This window comes from Kogia breviceps, chromosome 12 (assembly GCF_026419965.1).
Source record: "Kogia breviceps isolate mKogBre1 chromosome 12, mKogBre1 haplotype 1, whole genome shotgun sequence".
NCBI lineage: Eukaryota > Metazoa > Chordata > Mammalia > Artiodactyla > Physeteridae > Kogia > Kogia breviceps.
Window position 1 is genome coordinate 86,213,033 of NC_081321.1, and position 19,523 is coordinate 86,232,555.

Below are 19,523 nucleotides of genomic sequence, written 5' to 3' on the forward strand. Positions count from 1 at the left end.
CTCCAGCTAGTTCTAGGTAGGTGAGACAGTGATCCCTGCACTGTTTACCTGCATCCAGTTTGACTGCTAACCAATCTAAACACATGGAACTGGAATTTTTAAATCATTTCACTCAATACAAGAAAGCAACGCCATCTTTCCATTTACCTGCCAAACGCTAAGGCGCTTGGTTTTTTCCAGCAGTTGGTTGTACTGGGAGGAGTGACTTAGTGGGGGCATCCTCTCCCATCCACCCTGCTACGACTCTGCCCTTTGGAGGATTTGGAGCGAGCTCTACCCTTTGGGAAATCAGACTTCGAAAATCCCCAAAACCCCGTTTGCCCTGTTGAGGTGGGGTGAGTGTCAGACTGCATAAATCCCGGGGAAAGCTCAGCTGTCTCCTGACCCCTGAGAATTATGCAGTTTTCCTAACCTTGACCTGAAGTCAGACGTCTTTAATCCCTTTCCAAAACGTCGCTCGTGGTGGGCTGTCGTTGGAAAGAAAAAACAAAACAAAACAAACAACCCCCCCAAAACAAAACAAACAAAACCCCCCAAACAAAACAAAGAACCCCCCCAAACCGCCCTATTCTGAGACTCGGGAAAAGGGCACTCGCTCCCTGGGGGGCTGGGGACAACTTCCCGGCTACCCTGCCCAGGGATTTTAAATTATCGCGTACCGCCAGACCCCTTCGCGCTTCCAGTGCCCGACCCGCACCCCGCCCGCCACCTCCCTCTTCACAGGCCGGCAGGACGGGCTGGCAGCACCGAGGCGATTTTATTCGTATTTTTTTCCTCCGGGTTTTGTCACAGAAACGCTGACACACAACCTCCAGACTGCGGCCGGCCCGGCGGGGGACTGAGGGCTTTTGGGACCCTGCGGGAGCGCGGCGCGCACTCCGCGCTCCCCGGGAAACAGCTGGACGCGACCAAATCCCGGGTAGGGGCGGGGGGAGAGCAATGCTCCGCCCCGGCGCTCGGGTCCCTCCCTCCGCCCGGCTCTCCGCAGGCGCCCTCCCCTCGCCGGGGGCTGTGAGTTGCATTTGGTAAAACCCAGCCCCGGAATATGTGGATCTTTGGAGCGCAATGAAGTAGCCTTTGGAGAGGAGGGAGGGGGCCCGTCCGACAGCCACAGCGGCCAGAAAGGCGGCAGCGGCGGCGGCACCACCACCGCTCGCCCCCCAGCCGCCCGGCCCGCCAGGAGGCAGCGGCGGCTGCTGGCGGGGGCGGAGGCGGCGGCGGAGAGGCGAGGAGGAGCAGCGGGAGGAGCAAGAGCGCGCAGCCGGCGGGTCCACGCATCTCAGCACTTCCAGAGCAACTCCGGCGCCTTCCACACCCCTGCCCGGGGCTGGGGGCTCCGCGAGCGGCCGCGAAGCCAACCCCATCCTCCCTGCGAGCCCTGCCCAGCCCTGCCCTGCGCCTCCCGGGCTCCGCTCCGCGCGGCGGGTTTCCCGCTCCTGCGCTCCGGGCGCGCCTCCCGGACGCCCGGGTCCCCGCAGCCAGGACAAAGCCATGAAGCCGGGGCTGCTGGAAGTGATGAGGATGAACAGAATTTGCCGGATGGTGCTGGCCACTTGCTTGGGATCCTTTATCCTGGTTATCTTCTATTTCCAAAGTATGTTGCACCCAGGTAGGGGGCGCGTTAGCGTGGTTTTGTTAGCTATTTTCTGCTCTCTCGCGCTTTTGCTCCCTCACTCGCTCCGCCTGGTTTCTGCCTCTTCCAACCTTACCTCTTCTCAATGGGCCACCTCGGGGTTCCTTGCTGACCGAGTCTGCCCGGATACCCGAATCGGGATGGGGAGGAGGAGGCAAGATGTGCTCTCTCTTCTTCCTCCCGGCTCCAGGCTGGAGGATGAGACCCGAGGGGCGGTAGTTTTGTTTTGTTTTGTTTTCTTCTTTGTGTCTCTTGTCCGTCTGTCTGCGAGGTAGCAGGGCAAGGTAGAGGTTGTGGGAAGCTGCCGAGGGTGGAGGGTCGGTTTGAAGAGAACGAAACTCCCTCCCGGTTTCTGCCGATGTCCGAGGATGAAAGAGGTGCCGGGAGCTAGCCGCCCGGCGCCCCAGCGCGCTGCCTCTTCCTGGCTGGGGGGGCCGGCGGCGAAGGGTGCGCGCCCCGGCGAGGTTGCCAGTCCCCGCCGCGAGCTGGGGAGCCCGGGCCTAGGCTCCCACGTGTTCGGGGCTCGGCACCGCGCTGAGCAGGTGTAGGGAGAGGTTGGGTGCCCGGCACTGCCCCTCCACCAGGCTGCGGATGGGGTCCGGCGCCAGCTGTTTCCCCCGGGGTTCGGCTCCGGCTCCGCCTTGACCTTGCGGCTTGTGGCCCGAGGCCTGCTCCCTGCCCGCAACCCCGCTCCCGACCCTGTGCTGGGGGACTCAGAGCTCCTGGGTCGCGCGCGCCACCGCAGTTTGGGAGGAAACTTTGGCCGGGTCCTGGGCTGACCGTCAGGTTGCATCCCCCACTCCTGCGTTCCGAGCATCTGGAGCCCCCCTGGGCCCGCCGGGCCGTGTGGGAATGAGCCCCCTCCCCGCAGTCCCCGGTGGCTTAGACAAGTTCCACACCTGAAATCTGGACTCGGGGAGGGACAAGGCTTGCCCCTTCCGAGGGGCGCGAAGCAAAGTTTGAGACCTGGGGAGGGAGGGACGACCTCGACCGTGGCGGCCCCCGGGTTCGCAGCTCCGCTCTGGAGCCCAACAGGTAAAACCTTACAAAGAAGCTTCCGGGGTAGCGGGAGTCTCCCCGTGGAGCCATGGTCCTCCACCCCTAGCCCTCAGCAGGCCCCCACTGGGCCACATCGGCTCCCAGATCCATTTTTCACGCCTCCGAGTTGCCTTTCTCAGTATAGTCACAGCAGTAACTTGCTTTTATAATTGCGAGGAGGGAGGTGCAGACACATTTCCTTCCAGGGCTGTAGGGCTGGTGTTTTCTTTTTGCCTCCCGCATTCTCCTTTCAGTGTGTATCTAACCCGGACGCAGCCCCGAATTCATCTAGCCTGCATTTGGGTCGACGGCGTAAAGCTGTTCTTTCCGTCAAACAGGCAGGGCTGCCCGGTGCGGGATTCCTTGACAGCTCAGGGCAGAATGGCCCCTCTGCCCCGCTGGGCCTGGAGCAGTTGTTAAGGCGGCCACTTTCCCAAGAATATGGTCATATGGCCTGGCACTACCACATGTAACCTCAGGACACCAAGCCAGCCTTGTAAAGGGTGGCTTTTGTTTGCAGCTGGGTATTTTTAGTTTCATGTCAGCAAACTACAGCGGTGTTTGTCTCCTCACCCAAACCGGTGGTTGTGAAACTTCTAAGGGAATTTAAAAATGGACCTGGCTTGCGTGCCGGCCGCCAGGCGATGGTTGCGATGTGCAGGACCAGACAGACAGCGCCATCCCGGGCCAGACCCCCCCGGGGCGGGGTGGGGTGGGGAGGGGGTGGGCTGGGGACTAGGTGGTGTACAAATGCACTGGGGCTCTAGCAGTTTAAACAAAGGGCCGAATGATTTGGTCTAGACACTACAGATGTGTTTAGACCACTTAAAGTTTTGCCTGGACCGAACATGCCAGGTGATTCTCTGCAGAAATGCCTGGAACAGGGATAAATATTAGTCTCCTGCAGGAATGTACTTTAACTTCTCTGTACCTGTTAGTTGTCCGGTGAGATACTAACAAGAAAGACTCCTACTATCCATGGTTTTCATGCATCCTGGGCTTTTCTTATCCTCTGTGAGAATTAGGAAATACCTGTCTAGCCGGAGATACCAGGAAGAAATTTCCAACTTGTAATTTACACTTTGTGAAAATTTCCAGCTCCAGTTGGAACATGAAGTTGACTTGAAAGCAGTGGTGTCAGCTCCGTTCAGTCTGGCCTTTTGGAACCAGGGACAGAACCTTTTCCAAGGCTGTGCTGATAAGGATCCTCTGTCTTTGATCCTCTGCTCTCAACCTTGGCTTCCCTTCCTGGTTCCACTTCCTCCCCCCAAAATAGCATTTGTTGATTATTTGTGTCTATATGAACATGTTCTTCTGATACTTTCCCCCAGTCCATAGAAAGACTACTTTCAATACATTCTATTGAATGTAGAACTGCAGGTAATTCAATTGAAAGGTCTTTCCTTATTCTTTTTTTTTTTTTGGCCACGCTACAGGCGTGTGGGATCTTAGTTCCCCAACCAGGGATCGGACCTGCGCCCCCTGCAGTGCAAGCGTGGAATCTTAACCACGGGACCGCCAGGGAAGTCCCAAAAGGTCTTCCTTATTTTGAATTACATATGGTTCCATGAAAACTCCATGTCAGTGTCAATGGGACATAAAAATATGCTTTGAAATTCATATTAAACATTTATCCCCCCCATTTTATTAAACTACACTGTTGATGACAGCTGATGCTATATCTTTTTCCTACCGCTTTGAATTTCCTTAAAAGTTAGCTGATCTTTGCTTCTCTGAAGGATTTAGGGTAATGATAGCTGATCCTTTAGCCTGGCTCTGCAGTTTCTGTTTCTCCAGATCACCCAGGGAGAGGCAGAAGGGACCACAGCATGGCACAGATTGTGTTGCTAAAAATTTGGAGCCCTCTGGCAGGAGGGCTATTTCTATTTCTATCTGAAATAGAAAAGTAGTATTCAAAAAAGAAGTAGATTCCTGGCTTCGTTGATGGCTAGAGAATACCTGGAATGTGTGAGGAGGGAGAGAAAGAATAAAAGGAGACAGCTGGCAGGGGGGCGCTGGCTGTCTCTCCCTCTGATTCTAATCTAGGGTTCATTGTCTTTTGTACTTTTCTAATATATAAACTTGAGTAATTGATCTTTAATTTGGTTGGAGGGTTCAGCAGAAGTGGGCCTTGTCAGTAAAGGCAGTTTTCTTTAGAGCTTTGACAGTTAATAGTCTTAGGGCAGGGACTGGGTTTTAGGCCCCATTCTAACCCCAGTGTTTGGCACAGTGCCTGGTACATAGTAGTTTCTCAATAAAATATTTGCTGGATGAATGAATGAAGTGGCTAGACTCTAGGAGACCTGCTTCTCCAGTTTCTGGGAAGGTCACATTAAACCTTGCCAAGAATACCTAGTCAGTAAGTCTGGCTCTGTAAGAGGGGTGTGGAACACAGGGCAGACCTTGTCCACTTCTCTGCCCTCCTGGCCTCTGAGATCCCCTGAGTCATGGATCCGGTTTAAGCTCATCACGCACCAGACAGGAGCATTCCCCATGGCCTAGATTTGCTGCCCTGAAGTGTGAGGCAGTGAGACACTGCTTGGGTGTCCTTGGGTACTGGGGAGGCCTGGCGTCCTTTAGCCGCTGACCTATAGAAACCCATCTGCGGGGGACACCTTCTGTGGGCGTGAACCGCTCCTGAAGTTGGTGAGAACGGAGCTCCATGCCTGTGGTGTCTGCACAGGTTTGAGTCCATCAGCGATCCTGTCCTGTGCAAGTGCCTCCTGAGCATTGACGTGGCTCGCATACCTGCCAAGACCATACCTGCCCCAGATGGCTGGCCTCTGATGGAGCTGTGTCGGGCCAGGCAGAGCTGAGAGGCCTCCAGGCTGCATTTGTGAAGACAGCTCCTCTGAACCTTCCCTTTGTGTTACTCCGTAGGGTTGTAGTTTTGTTTGAAAGCTCCTGTTCATAGGAGAGACACCTGCGGAGAAAGCCTTTTTTTCTCTCTTGCTCTTCCTCTCTCTCTCTCTCTCTCTTTTTTTTTTTTTCCTTTTGCGATATGTTTACTTTCACTGTCGCCTGGGATTTCTTTGCCTTGCTTGAATGTATTGAAAGATTATACCCTTTGTTTAAAGAGTTCTTGGGTTACCCCTTTGTAGTTCACTTGATTAGATTGGATGTGAAATGCTCTTGTGTTATACTTTTAATTTAATTATAAATGTAATATGTGCTCATTTGAGAAAATTTAGGAAGTACAGAAGAAAAACAATCATCCATTAATCTACGACCCAGAGGCAATGGGTACTTTTTTTCTGTGTATTATAGAATATATATATTAAGAAAAATTTGAGATCACATCCTGGATTTTGTACCTTGTTTGACAGATAATATGTATTTTAGACAAATACATCATTATGGTCATTATGGTGACTAGTTATTAAGTTTAAAGACAGAAAATTTAACCAGAAACTTTTAAATTTATAGAGTTGCATATACCTCTCACCTTCCATCCCCACCCCTTTGCAGGATGTCAGTCTGGTATCATGCCTTTTTTTTTTTTTTTTTTTCTCCTGCATGTATTTAATTTTAAAGAATCTTTTTGCTGATACATGAAATGAATTTGGGGTTACAGTTCATAGGGACTGTTCTTTTATATCCGACATCTTTATCCTTTGAAAAGATGTCAAGAAGGTCTCAAATATGACACTGTTTTAAATCCTGGAAACAGCATTAAATGACTGAAAGATAAGATGTTTCTAGCATGGGGTCTCCCCTTGGTGGTTTAAATGTTTGCACCTCAGTGGGGAGTTTCATAGTTGCACAAAGATAAGACAGATACACTCAGGCAGTTTCCTTCCACAGTAATAGCCGCTGTCCAGGAGTCCTCATTTCGTTGCCTCTGAAATAAAAGTGGTGATTGGGCACCAGAAGAAGAGCGGTTGGGGGTATTTCTGATGGGTGAGGGGTGGGAGAATCCACCCTCCACCAGAGGCTGCTGTTTGTAATTTATCTGGATGAAAAGTCATTTTGCTTATGACGAGCTCTGTGGGCAACAGCCATTAAAAAACAGGAAATCAAAGGCTTACAAGCATGGGTACCACCCTTTCCCTTCTTAAATCCACCAAAAGGACAAAGCTCTTCTTAATCTGGGGACGGGGAGTGGAAAGACTTTCATGAAAGTCACGGCTGCTTGTAAGGTCAGAGTCTGAGACAAAACAGAAGTTGTTTTACATACTCATTTCCACTCTTTCGTTTTCCTTCTCTTGACTTTTGAGACCCCATCTTTATCACAGGTGAAGAGGGAGGCAGTTCTGCCTCTGAGATCATTGAATAATCTGATCTGTCCATTAAAAATTCCTAGAATTTGTAATTTGATGCATCTCACACCAGATGTGATTGATCAGAAAGTGAGAGTGGATGGAGTTGCTCTTTCTTTCTCTCTCTGTCTCCTCTACTCTGCGCGGGGTATTGTTCTAGGCACTGGGGATACAACGAAACATTATTTCTGCCCTCATGAAACTTACATTCTAGTGGGATAGGCAGGCTTTAAGGAAATGCACAAGTCACACAGGTGCCGCGTCAGATGGCGTGAAGAGAGAAAAACAAAGCAGGGGAGATGAGTGAGGGATGTGAGAGGCCAGGCTTGCAATTTAATACAGAGGTCGTTACGGGATATCGCTGACAAGACTGGACCGCAGAGACTGGAAGAAGTGAGGGAGCTGGCCACGTGTCCGCCCAGTCCCAGGCAGAATGTTCCGGGCAGAGAGCAGCACAGGTCTGTTCCCTGCGGCAGAAACCTGCCTGCCAGGCAGCTCTGAGTGTCGAGAGCGGAGGGAGGAAGGAGCTGAGACTAGGAGGTGGAGAGAGATTGTGTGGGCCTTGGCCGTGACTGGGGACAGGATGGGAAGCCCCGGAAGAGTTCGGGTCGAGGACTCTTGGGGGAGGGGGCGCAACAGGCGTGGACAAGCCGAGGCCTCTTGCGTGCGCTTCTGTGTTTATCTTCAGCAGTTACCATGTAAATCCCACTTCACCGCCACCCCCTCCCCCCACAAACTAGACCACCCCGTTGTCAATGTTTTAAAGCAGTAATGTACAAATCAGAAAAAAAAAAAGATTTGACAGGAATTTTAACCGAGCTTGTGTTGGGAAATTCTTTTTTTTTTTTACGATACGCGGGCCTCTCACTGTTGTGGCCTCTCCCGTTGCGGAGCACAGGCTCCGGACGCGCAGGCTCAGCGGCCATGGCTCACGGGCCCAGCCGCTCGGCGGCACGTGGGATCTTCCCGGACCGGGGCACGAACCCGTGTCCCCTGCATCGGCAGGCGGATTCTCAACCACTGCGCCACCAGGGAAGCCCGGGAAATTCTTAAAATGTTCAGGGTGTGATCCATGGCATTCATAGATGAGAACAGCCATCAACAGCCCCTGACTTATGGAAGCATTCAGGAAAAGTAGAGATTGAATGGATTGACGATTTGGGAGTGAACGACCCAGGTCCTAGTGTGGGCATTCGCCTCTCTGCCTAACCCTATGAATTATTATATTTTATCCATTCTGAAACACTCGTTTTTTTCCCCACGTTTTCCTTTTTATGAAATTTGATGTGTTGTCATTGATAGTATGTTAGTACTGTGCTGACCTTTAATGGAGAGCCTTTTTTTTTTTTCTCGGAGGAACATAAAGTGGCAGTGTCTTACAGTTGATGGCTTCGGACCCACCTCTGTAAATTGTGAAAGTACTGTTTGTAAACCATGGTGCACTCCATAACCTCGGTAAGGTGATGAAAAATGGCACTCAGGCTGCAGCTGAGGGCCTGGAGGTACCTGATTAGCCCTGATCACCTGCTTCATACAGGCTTTGCCGGCATGCAGGCCTTGGAGTCTTTTCTGCTGTGCCTGGGAAATCTGCACCTATTTTCAGAGCCTCAGGGCTTGCAGTTAACGTCTCTCTCTGGTTAACTGATGAGGTTGATTAAGAGTCAGAACGGGGATGGCGGGGGAGTGAGTTATTTAATGTGGAGCTCAAACCTGGAAGTTCACAGAGAAATAGACTTCGTAATGTTTCTTGAGAAAAGTGTCACTGCTGTGGGTTTTTACTTTCTTTCGAGGCCACTGAACTCCCATGGCCTTCCTCATTTCTCTTCTCTAGCCCTTTTAGAAATGGGTGGTAGTTGTTTGTTTACTTGTACATCTCCACATTTTGAGGAACCTCTACCAGGTTCCGCTTTATAGACGCTAAGGTCGGCCCAGAGGTGCTTAGGATACATTTAAAGAGTAAATAAGTGATTGGCAAAGATGTCTCTCCTGCCCCCTTGCCCACCTCACCAATATGCGTACGGCCCAGAGGAAAGAGCGAGGTTGGTTTGCTGTATCCAAAGAGCTTCTGGTGCGGTCTGTTTTATTTGTCTCCCAAACCTCTTTGCTCCTGGTTTGCTAGGATTCAGTCAGGCTTCGGGGCAGGAACTAGAAAGCGGGCTAGGTATTTTAAGCAGAAAAGTATTTAATGTAGGGAATCTGGTCCTTACCAAATTGTTGGGAAGGCTGGAGACATAGGGCTGTCGGCTGGACCTCCATGAATGAGTCTCAGCTAGTAGTAGTAGTATATGTAATAACATATAGGCAAACATATATTGGCATGGCTGCTCAAAAAAACTGACCCACTAAGCGTGCTACCACCTCTGAGACTGCCTCTGGAACTACTGAATCCAAGAACAAACTAATGACACTGAGAACCTGGGATCAGAAATCTCAATTCCAGAATCGGGATGCTTCCCCACTGCAGCCACCTCTCGACACCCAGAAAGCCAGAGAGGGGTCCCTTCCATGCTGTTGCAGAAAAAACCCTCACAGCCCCATCCCCGGGAGGGTGGAAACAACCCCAAAGGCAGGAAGGTGGCCTCTTACTCATGGCCTCTTTCTAAATCTGAAGTGAGTGCTTCTATCTGGGGGAGTCAAACTCACATTCAGAACCCTAGCTTCAGGGAAGCCTGGGAAACACCGCTTTTAAATCAATAGCCTCTGCGGTATAGAAAGACCTTCTGGAAGGGGGTGGAATGGATGGTGAGTACTCACCGCACCCTATTGGTAAAACGTATGTGAGCAGCCATCCTCCACATATTTTGTTTATAGCAAGTGTATACATATCACTCCCATTATCTAAATAGGTAGGATAAGGGTATTTCTAAGTTTTTAACAATGGTGATCGTAAATCTACACACGTTCATTACCATCTGGGAAATTCTGTTATCTAAGTCCCAGTCAACTCCAAGTCTCTCATCCTTTTTGCCTTGTGATATGGCGTACATGACTCTGGGAGAGAGAGGAATGCCATTTTCCTGTGTGTGTGCATTTATCTCCAAGCTGTAGTTTCTTTCTTTTTTTTAATTTGGCCACGCCAAGTGGCTTGCGGGATCTTAGTTCCCTGACCAGGGATCTAACCTGCGCCCCAGCAGTGAAGGCACCACGTCCTAACCACTGGATGCCAGGGAACGCCCTCCAGGCTGTAGTTTCTGGACTGGGATCTCTTTAAGCCTCTATTCCATTTTATGAGGATTCATTTAGGTGAAAGTAGATGATATAATCTGTAAATCTACTTACGATTCAGTTGTAAATGGTGATCCATCAAAATGTGCCAGGAGAGCAGTGGGGTGACTGAGTTCCTTTGTCCTTCCTTCTCCCTCCTCAGGATGCCTGAGTCATAAACGGCATGTAACTTGGTATGACATGTTAGGTGGGGGTGTTTGTTTCGATTAATATTTAACATGAATTCATATTTTTAACATTCAATTTCTTTTTCTCGAGTCAATGAAAATGGAAGGCCTGATGTTTCCTTCCCAGGCCCCTTTGTGCTAGATCAAATGTCCACTGGACTTTGGGACCCCAGTTGCAAACTGGTCTTGAATATAGTTGCTGATTGTCAGACCTGCCCCAGTCAAGTTTGGGTGAAAGTACAGTGTTCACCCGGAGCTCGTTCTGGCAGTGGTGAGTCCGAGTTCCGCTTTGGATACATAGTATGGGCAGGAATGATATTTCCAAAATCACTGGAGTTCAGGTCCCGCTCAGATAGGTATGGATAGACATAAAGCAACTCAGTAATGTAAGCGTTGAAATCCTGATCAATCTCTGGCTTGAGTGCTTATCTTAAAAGCCTTGTGAAAAAAAACCCACAAAGGCAACGCCAGCGCAGTAGGCTGGTGGATGGGTTTCTGTTAGAAACTGTTAACGTCACAGGATCCCAGAAGAGGGGAAACACACAGGCCCCTCTATGGTAGTGTTGTAACACTTTACATTTCTTAACGGTTGACATATTTTACCTTCAATATTGTTGTTCATGATCGTTCACTATGGTGAAAAAAAGCACATTATTTGCAGCCCAGGACCAGCGTTCAGGCCCTGGCTATCCACTGTATCCATTCGACATCACTCAAGATATTTGTGTTGAATGCTTGTTAAGAGTTAGGCTCTGTGCTCGGTGCTGGAGATACAGCAGGGACCCAAACAGACATGGTTCGTGTCCTCATGGTACCTTCGGTGGACGGAGACATAAACAAATGCATGTTTAAACCATAGAGTATGTTTGATGGTGACAAGTGCTGCAGAGAAAAAATAAAGCCGGGAAGGAGGATGTGAAATGGAAGCAGTGAGGGGACTGCACTTTTAAACGGAGGGGTCAGGGAAAGCTCCCTGAGAAGGGGGTTTTAAGATCGAAGGGGCGATGAGCTGATGAAGAAATTCAGATATTTATTGGGTATTATTTCCTGAAGGCTGACATGGGTCAGGTGCTTAACATATATTCTTCCTTACAGGAATCTTACAAGGTTCACCTATTATAATCACCATCTTACAAGGCGAGGTGGGGAGACTGAGGTCACACAGAGAGGAACCGATGACATGAGAGTTAAACCATGGCTGTCTGACTGTTGCTCTGAATGTCTAGCAGGGGCTGTCGGTTGGGGGCTGCCCCCGGGCCCCCACATTTGGAAATGTGTCTCGCCGTGCTTGTTTGTCTCAAGGATTGAGGACGTCAATTTAGTGGGCAGGACCAAGGATGCGAGACATCTCACACAGGTTTGGATCTTTGTGCCTATCAGATAGAGAGTCATCTTAACCAAGGGCCAATGCTACTCCTCCTGGAGAAATACCTCAAGACCCTACACGCTTCAGCGACATCTGGTGTAGTACCTGGCCACACTCGATGACTTGGGAGGGTGCCCGGCTCATTGTAGGGGCTTAATAATTGATTGAATACGAGTCACAAACGCAAGAGATTTGCTCTCCTCGTTTGCCAAGGGGAGGTAGTAATATTATCTCTCTTCCGCGGTGGTGGTGAGGATTAAATGAGAAATGAGATGTGAAGATACATTGAAAATGGACGCAGAAGCAGTGTATGCGTATTGTTAAAATAAATGCACTGCGTTTCCTCATTCTAAGATTTTCATCTTTGTGTTGACAGCAAAGCTGTTGTGTTTCATTCTGCTGGAATCCTGAGCAAATGTTTTAACGTTTATCCGTTTCGTAGGTGTGACCTACCCTGTGAGGTTTATCGAACGGGTCCTCCGTCTAGACTCCTATGATATCGTCTTTCTGGATGCCCTGACCCTCCGTCTGCTGTGTTGTCGCACCTCCCGTGCCAAGGCCAAAGCTTAGCTGTGCCTCTGTGTAGTGTTTTGCAAAAGCTGAGTTTCTCTGGTGAAAAATCAGCTTGCGGTTCCATGCTGAATGCAAAGGACATAGCTTCCCGCCCCCCCCCCCCCGCCCCCAGTTATGCACATAAATTACCCCTCAGGTTCCCGTTAGCTTTAAGAAGTGACACTTGAAAAAATACAACACAGGGCACCCGTCGGTGCCATTTCTGCAGCGGAACTCTGAGGAGGATGAAAGTCGTTTCAGAAGAATAGCCATTGAGGCATGGCAGCCCTTACAGGAGCCGTGGTTCGGTGCATTCATTGCACAGGCCAGGACCGATTGGCCTTGGTCTCCACATTCGAGCCTGTGGTATGCGGAGGAGGACTTTCTGAGTTCTTCTTGCACAGGGGCCGGTCACCGCCCCCCCCACCCCTTAACTGCAGGCCTGGTGGGGCTTCCTCTGCTGGCTGGCGCTCGTAGCAGGGCCAGAGGCCCATTTCTCCCCGTCATCACCAGAGCAGGTACTGAAATTTAGTCGACAGACTGTGATCCTGACTTGCGCGAGGCCCGGGGTCCTTCAGCCTGAGACAAAGGGCCCACCTGATGCTCTTCCACTTCACCTCTGGCCCCTCTGACAGCTCCTGCTGGACTTAGTCCTCAAGGGAGGGTGGGTGTCTGTCAGTGCCCCCAGTTCTTTACAAGAACTTTATCTTTTTTTTTTTTTTTAATTTTTTTATTTATTTATTTTTTTTAATTTTTTAATTTTTATTTTTTTTAATTTTTTTTTTTTTTGAGGTATGCGGGCCTCTCACTGCTGTGGCCTCTCCCGTTGTGGAGCACAGGCTCCAGACACGCAGGCTCAGTGGCCATGGCTCACGGGCCCAGCCGCTCCGCGGCATGCGGGATCTTCCCGGACCAGGGCACGAACCCGTGTCCCCTGCATCAGGAGGCGGATTCTCAACCACTGCGCCACCAGGGAAGCCCAGAACTTTATCTTTTTAAGCACGTGGTGCTGCTGATGAACTTCCCACCTCGTCTAACTGATTTAGACCAGTGGTTCTCAGCCGGGGACAGTTTTGCTCCCTGCTCCTCCCCAGTGCAGGGGCGTTCGGCAGTGTCTGGAGACAGTTTGGTTGTCACAGCTGGGGAGGTGGGTCCTACTGGCATCTAGTGGGTAGAGGCCAGGGATGCTGCTAAACATCCTATAACACACAGCACAGCCTCCCACAAGGAATACTCCAGCCCGGAATATCAGTAGTTGGGAAGTCCTAATTTAGATTCCATATGTTGCTGATGCTTTACTAAAAATAACACTAATGAGATGATCACTTAGTGATACTATATCTCAGACAGTATGCCAACTGCTGTACTTGCATAATCACATTTACTCTTCACCGCAACCTGGTGAGATGGATGTTTACCAATCCCACTGTACAGATGAGGAAACTGAGGCTTCGAGAGGTTAAGAAGCTTGCCTGAGGCCATAGAGCTGCAAAGTCGGGACAAGATCCCGGCTTAGGTCTAACTGACACCGGAGACTATTCTTATTCTCTCCACCTCACCAGTGTATCTCATCTACATGTTCTTGGTTTTAGCTAATTAGGTCAAGAAGTAATTATTTTATAAGGGCCTCAAGCACAGCTGGAGATTCTCTGTGGGGCATTCAGTGACAGCCCCTTCTCTTCTTACCTACACTCTGTTCTGGGTGAGCATATCCCCTCCTGGGGCCAGTGCTGTCACCTGTGTTCAGATGACACTCACCTCTCTTCAACTTGGTTGTGTCTTGAGGTAAGATTCCAGTTCGTATGTCATGACCTCCTGTGTGAAACCAACATCCATCTCCTCTTGTCCAGGTGAGCAGATGGGTGTCCTTCCCCTGCGTCCCAGGGTACTTCCTATGTGCACACCTCTGTCATTACATGCACTGGTGTACTGGCTCGGCAAGAGCAGGCCATGTCTCGTGTGCCACAGTATCCCAGCACCTAGAATGGGGCCTGGTGAAAGTAGTTGTTTTACTCTGTTTGGGCTGCTGCAAGAAAATCCCACTGACTGGGTGGCTTATTATAAACAACAGACATTTGACCTCATTGTATCTTCACAGGGCGGAAGGGGTGAGGGAGCAGTCTGGGGCCTCTTTTATTTATTTATTTGTTTGTTTGTTTGTTTGTTTTTGGCTGTGTTGGGTCTTCGTGTCTGTGCGAGGGTTTTCCCTAGTTGTGGCAAGCGGGGGCCACTCTTCGTCGTGGTGTGCGGGCCTCTCACTATCGCGGCCTCTCCCGTTGCGGAGCACAGGCTCCAGACGCGCAGGCTCAGTAGTTGTGGCTCACGGGCCCAGCCGCTCCGTGGCATGTGGGATCTTCCCGGACCGGGGCACGAACCCGTGTCCCCTGCGTCGGCAGGCGGACTCTCAACCACTGCGCCACCAGGGAAACCCATCCCTCCCTTTTTTAAGGGGATGTTTTTCTTCCCGGATTTAAGCTGTACCCTTTGGGAACACTATTGATTCTCCTAGGACTCTAGGCGTTAAATAAGAGATATACGTTGTGGTTGTGGAGTCGCCTATGTATAGCTGAAGTAATATCAGGCCCCTAAGGCGTCTTCAAAGTCTTGTTAGCTAATCAGTCGCCGTCTGAAGCTTGACTCTCCTGATGAGAGCCTAAGAAACTCTGTAACCTAGAGAGAGGGTCTGTCAACTTCATTCTACAGATGAAGTAGTGGAAAGTCAGAGGGCTTCACGGAACTGCTTAAATTTGGTTTAAAATGGGTTCTAAAGCAAACGTTTGCGTGCAAAGACTCGTCCAAGGAAGAGTCATTCTATCGAGGTGGACAGAAGCGCACATGATTAACTGTCTAATGGGGCCAGATGTGATTGGGGTTACAAAGAGAGAGAGAAGCAGCTAAGGAAGGGAGGGGTGATTGATTTAGAGAGGGGTGTTGAGGAAGACTTCACAGGAGAGGTGATGTTTTTGCACTGGGCCCTGAAGGGTGACTGGAGATTTGCTGGGAGGATTTAAGAGCAGAGAACAGACACTTCAGGTGAGGGTACCTGCCAGAACCAGGGTGGGATGGGAAGGAGAGCGATGTCCGGGGACACAAGAAGCTCCAGGCTGGAGAGGTGGGTTGGCCACCAGCCTGGAGGACTCTGAAAGCTCTGAAGTTTGAATTTTATTCTTGGGACCCGGGAGCTATAGAAGGTTTAGGGTCTCCTGTTTTTCAGATGATGAAATTTAAGTTCAATTGAATGAAACTCTTCTTTGAAGAAATGTCTATTTAGGTCTTCCGCCCGTTTTTCGATTGGGTTGTTTGTTTCTTTTTTTTCTTTCTTTCTTTTTTTTTTTTTTTTTTTTTGCGGTACGCGGGCCTCTCACTGTTGTGGCCTCTCCCGTTGCGGAGCACAGGCTCCGGACGCGCAGGCGCAGCGGCCATGGCTCACGGGCCCAGCCGCTCCACGGCACGTGGGATCTTCCCGGACCGGGGCACGAACCCGCACCCCCCGCATCGGCAGGCGGACTCTCAACCACTGCGCCACCAGGGAAGCCCCGATTGGATTGTTTGAATGAAGCTCTCTTGTTTCATTAGAAGGGCAGAGGTTTTCAACTCACTTTCTCAAAATGAACTTGGAGCCATTTTGAAAGAGTTTCTATTATTATTATTTAATGGGGGAGGGGTGGAAGAAGATTATTCACGAATGTCTAAAGTGCAAAGTAAGTAATAGCTTAAAAGCGCTCTGGGACGGGATTGAAAACTCCGCTGTTTGCATTGCTCCTGCCGAAATCAGAGGCCATGGAGGAGGTTACGTTTCAGTCTCTCAGTTAGTTGCTAATGGTGCCCTCAGTTCACCCTGGGAGGGCCCTGGGAGAGGTGGCAGGAGAAAGGGAAAGTGTGTAAATAGTTGCAGGGCGGAGAATTTCTTGCTTCAGTGTGGGCTCTTGGGTCTGTCTGGGGTCGTCAGGTTGCGGCTGAGGGCTGCCCCTGAGATGAGCAGTGCAGGCTGGGCCAAAGTCAGACCCTTCCTTCTGGGAACCAAGACCCCAGGCTTTAAGGCCCCCGTAGAGACTCGCCCTGTGCACTGCGTGTGGGGTCTGATCTCTTTGTCTCCCTGAAAGATGCTGCCCTGTGTAATCTTCATATCAAAAGGCCGCCTCTTTTGAGTCCCCACTCCTGGGCTGTGGGAGAGAGGATGGGTTAACCGTAGAGCTCTTGCACCACAGAAAAAGCCATCTCTCGCTTTCACAATCACTTCTGGGGGTCATTGTGCTTGGTAGAAAACTGAGGGCCCCCTTCATTTTCTCTGCTGGCCAGTGGCACTTGACATCCTTTGGTTAAATATCCTCAGAGCTGATTTCCTCATTGGGGTATCTCATCACCTTTGATCTCCTTTTTTTCCCCCATAAGATAATAACCCACAGGGAGAACTCTCCCAAATGCTTAATTAAAAAAAAAAAAAAGAAAGAAAGCAATACAATGTCATTACAGGCGTGTAGCACTTTTTAAAGGGGGTGTGTGGCTGTGTAAGCTACAGTGGTTTTGGGACTTACACTTGCGGACTTGTAAGGGATTAGGGATTGGAAGGTCTAATTAAGACAGTACTTATTATTGGGAGTCTATGCCAAAGTACTGGAATGGAGATTATTTTGAAAAGGGAAGAGGTAGGTCGTGAATCCTTTAAGAGCCAAGGTTTTACGGTATGTAGGGCTCTCTGTATAATTTTGCTGTTCAAAAATAGAAGTACAGGTTTGAAATCAGAAACTGAACAGGCAATTTTTTAGTCACCTGTAATAAAACAGCTTTTATTGGGAGAGTGTGGGCCATCCTATGAAAGACAATTATGTGCTAAAAAATATTAACTAGTAATGGTGGCCTTGCTCATTTTAGGATAATCCATTTAATTCAGGAGGGGAGTGGTTCAGGGTTCTTTTCTACAGGAATCTGGAAAGAATTCTTTTGAGGCTTGTGCAGACTTTTGTTTCCTGTGTCTGTAAGAGCAAATTGAGAATTTAAAAATAAATGTAGGTCTGATAGCAAGTGCCTTCCTGAAAGTGGGATTCAAGCAACGTGAAGGATGTTGTCATTGGAAAGTCACAGCGACATTCCTCCTTTATTTTCATAGGAAATAAAAGAGCCATGAATTCAGAGCACTGAGTTCTCAGCATGTAAGCCTTGGCTGCCATAGCTGAGGGTCTGATTTGTTCTAAAACAAGGGTAACCCTGACTGGAAGAGGAGGTGCAGTTAAGTGGAAAGGTCACTGGGTGAGGGGTCAGGAAACAAGGGTTCTGGTCCTGCTTCTTCCATTCCCTTCTGGGGACCCTCTCACCTGTTACTAACGGATGTCAACGTTGGCAGTTTTTAAACTGCTGCTTCAGTCCCAGAGGGTCCAGAGCAGATAATGTCAAGGAGGGTTCCAGGACCCCACCCTCCTCAGAGTGGCTCTGTGCCTGTTTTATATTTTGGGGTTCTGAGTAAAATTTTGTTAGAAGAAAGTGTTTCACGGCTAAAACCATCAACAACTTTGCAGTTGACTGCTGAGACTATTTCTAAGACGGTTTCTCCCAACTCAGATTTTATTCTGTTAGCAATTCTCAAAACTGATACACATTTACAGTGAAATCTCGGTTGAAGTGAATAATTACTGTTAATCCAGTATGAACAGGCTGACACCTCTCCACCCCTCCATCCTTCGCTCATTTATTGACCAAACATTCATCTGACTACAGAGACAAATCTGAATAAGACTTAGTTCCTGCATTCAGATAACTTGCAATTTAGCGAGTGGTGACAGACCCATAATTGTGAGCTGTAAAGCTTTGTAATAACGGCTCTGGGCCTCTAGAAAAAGAGGAGTAATTCGTTTAGGGGAGGTCAGGGAACTTCACAGAGTAAGAACATTTGAGCTGGACTGCAGTCATTCATTCAGTTATTCAACAAGCACTTATTGAATGCCTTCCATGTGTGCCAGGACCCTACCAAGTGCTAAGGAAACAGCAGGGGACGAAACAGGCAAAATCCCTGTCTCAGTGGAGCTGACATTTCTTGGCATACGATCTATCAAGTGGCAAGGTTGGTGACACCTCTGGCTCCTTTCCACCTTCACTCCACCCCTGCCCTGCAGTATCAGAGTAAAGCAATGGTTTGTATATATATGTACTTTTTTCTTTTTTTCAGGTTATAAACTTAATTCAGGCATATTATGAAGAATTTTGAGAAAATGAAACCCACTTCCAAAAATGTCACGCCTGATCCCTACCTCCCAGGAAGGATCTCTGTTAACCTCTAGTCTGTTTTTGTATGCATCCATACAAATGCATATATTTGTATAGATGCATAGAAGTTATCATGCATATGTTACAGTGTGTCTTGCTTTTGCTGCTTTGTACAGAGTCATAGGCATTTTTCTCATGTCATCCAATTTTCTTTGAAAACACTGTAATATTCCATCGTATGGATATCATAATATTCCATTGTATGGATATGTCATCATGTGGATGTAATTTAGTCATTCTCTTTTGTTGAACATTTTTGAAAATGATTTTCCCTCTTAAAAACTTGCCACAGTACACCTTTCTGTACTAAACCTTTGTCTGAGTTTCTTAATGTCTCTTTGAAATAAATTTTCACAAGGGGAATGCACAGGTTATAAACTATCAAAGGCTCTTGATTGGTGTGGCCAGAGGGTTATGTAGATGGTTGTATCTATTTATGCTCCAACTGCGTGTATGAGAGTGTCGGTCGTACTGATGGCAGCCAGTTTCATTTGGCTGCTGTCCCGATTCCTAACAGAACCTCCCTCAAACTCAGCATGGATGGTCTTGTTTAGTTTTTGGTCCATACTAGATAACAGGCTTCCAGAGAGCACCAGGTGAGTCCCCAGTCACTTGGTGACTGCAAGTGGTCATTGCAAGTCTGTCACAGACTTGCAATAAAATGAAGGTTTGTTGAATACATGCTTTTGCGTGCGAACGAGTGAGCCACAAAGGGTAGGAGGGAAGTTTCACCTGACAACTGGGAAGAGAACTCCCGTCGTTGTCCTAAAGCACCTTATCAGTGGACTTTCAGGAAGAGGGAAACCCATCAATACACGGGTGCTTATCTGAAAGCCACCTCCACAATCTCCATGCATGTCCCAGAGGCCTGTAGATCATCCACAGTGTTGAAATTCACTTAAAAGATACGTGTTGACTGCTGACGCCTTGGGCGTCCTTTATCTTTGTTAAATCATTTAGTCACCTCGACAGGCTGGTGAAGGTAGCACTCACTTTTAGGTGGGACTCAGAGAAATTCTGTAATT

General features: G+C 49.0%; 1 protein-coding gene across 2 annotated transcripts in view; it reads left to right on the forward strand.

Moving 5' to 3' along the window:
- The first annotated feature begins 1,011 nt into the window (after nt 1-1,011).
- CHST11 (carbohydrate sulfotransferase 11) overlaps nt 1,012-19,523 on the forward strand; it is a 281,471-nt gene continuing 262,959 nt past the window's right edge. Inside the window, exon 1 of one of the 2 annotated variants that reach the window (XM_059081760.2) lies at nt 1,012-1,609. In XM_059081760.2, coding sequence (XP_058937743.1) covers nt 1,492-1,609 — 118 coding nt within the window. In that variant the 5' untranslated portion in view covers nt 1,012-1,491. The remainder of the gene's footprint in view (nt 1,610-19,523) is intronic. The other variant, XM_059081761.2, reaches the window with a different exon arrangement.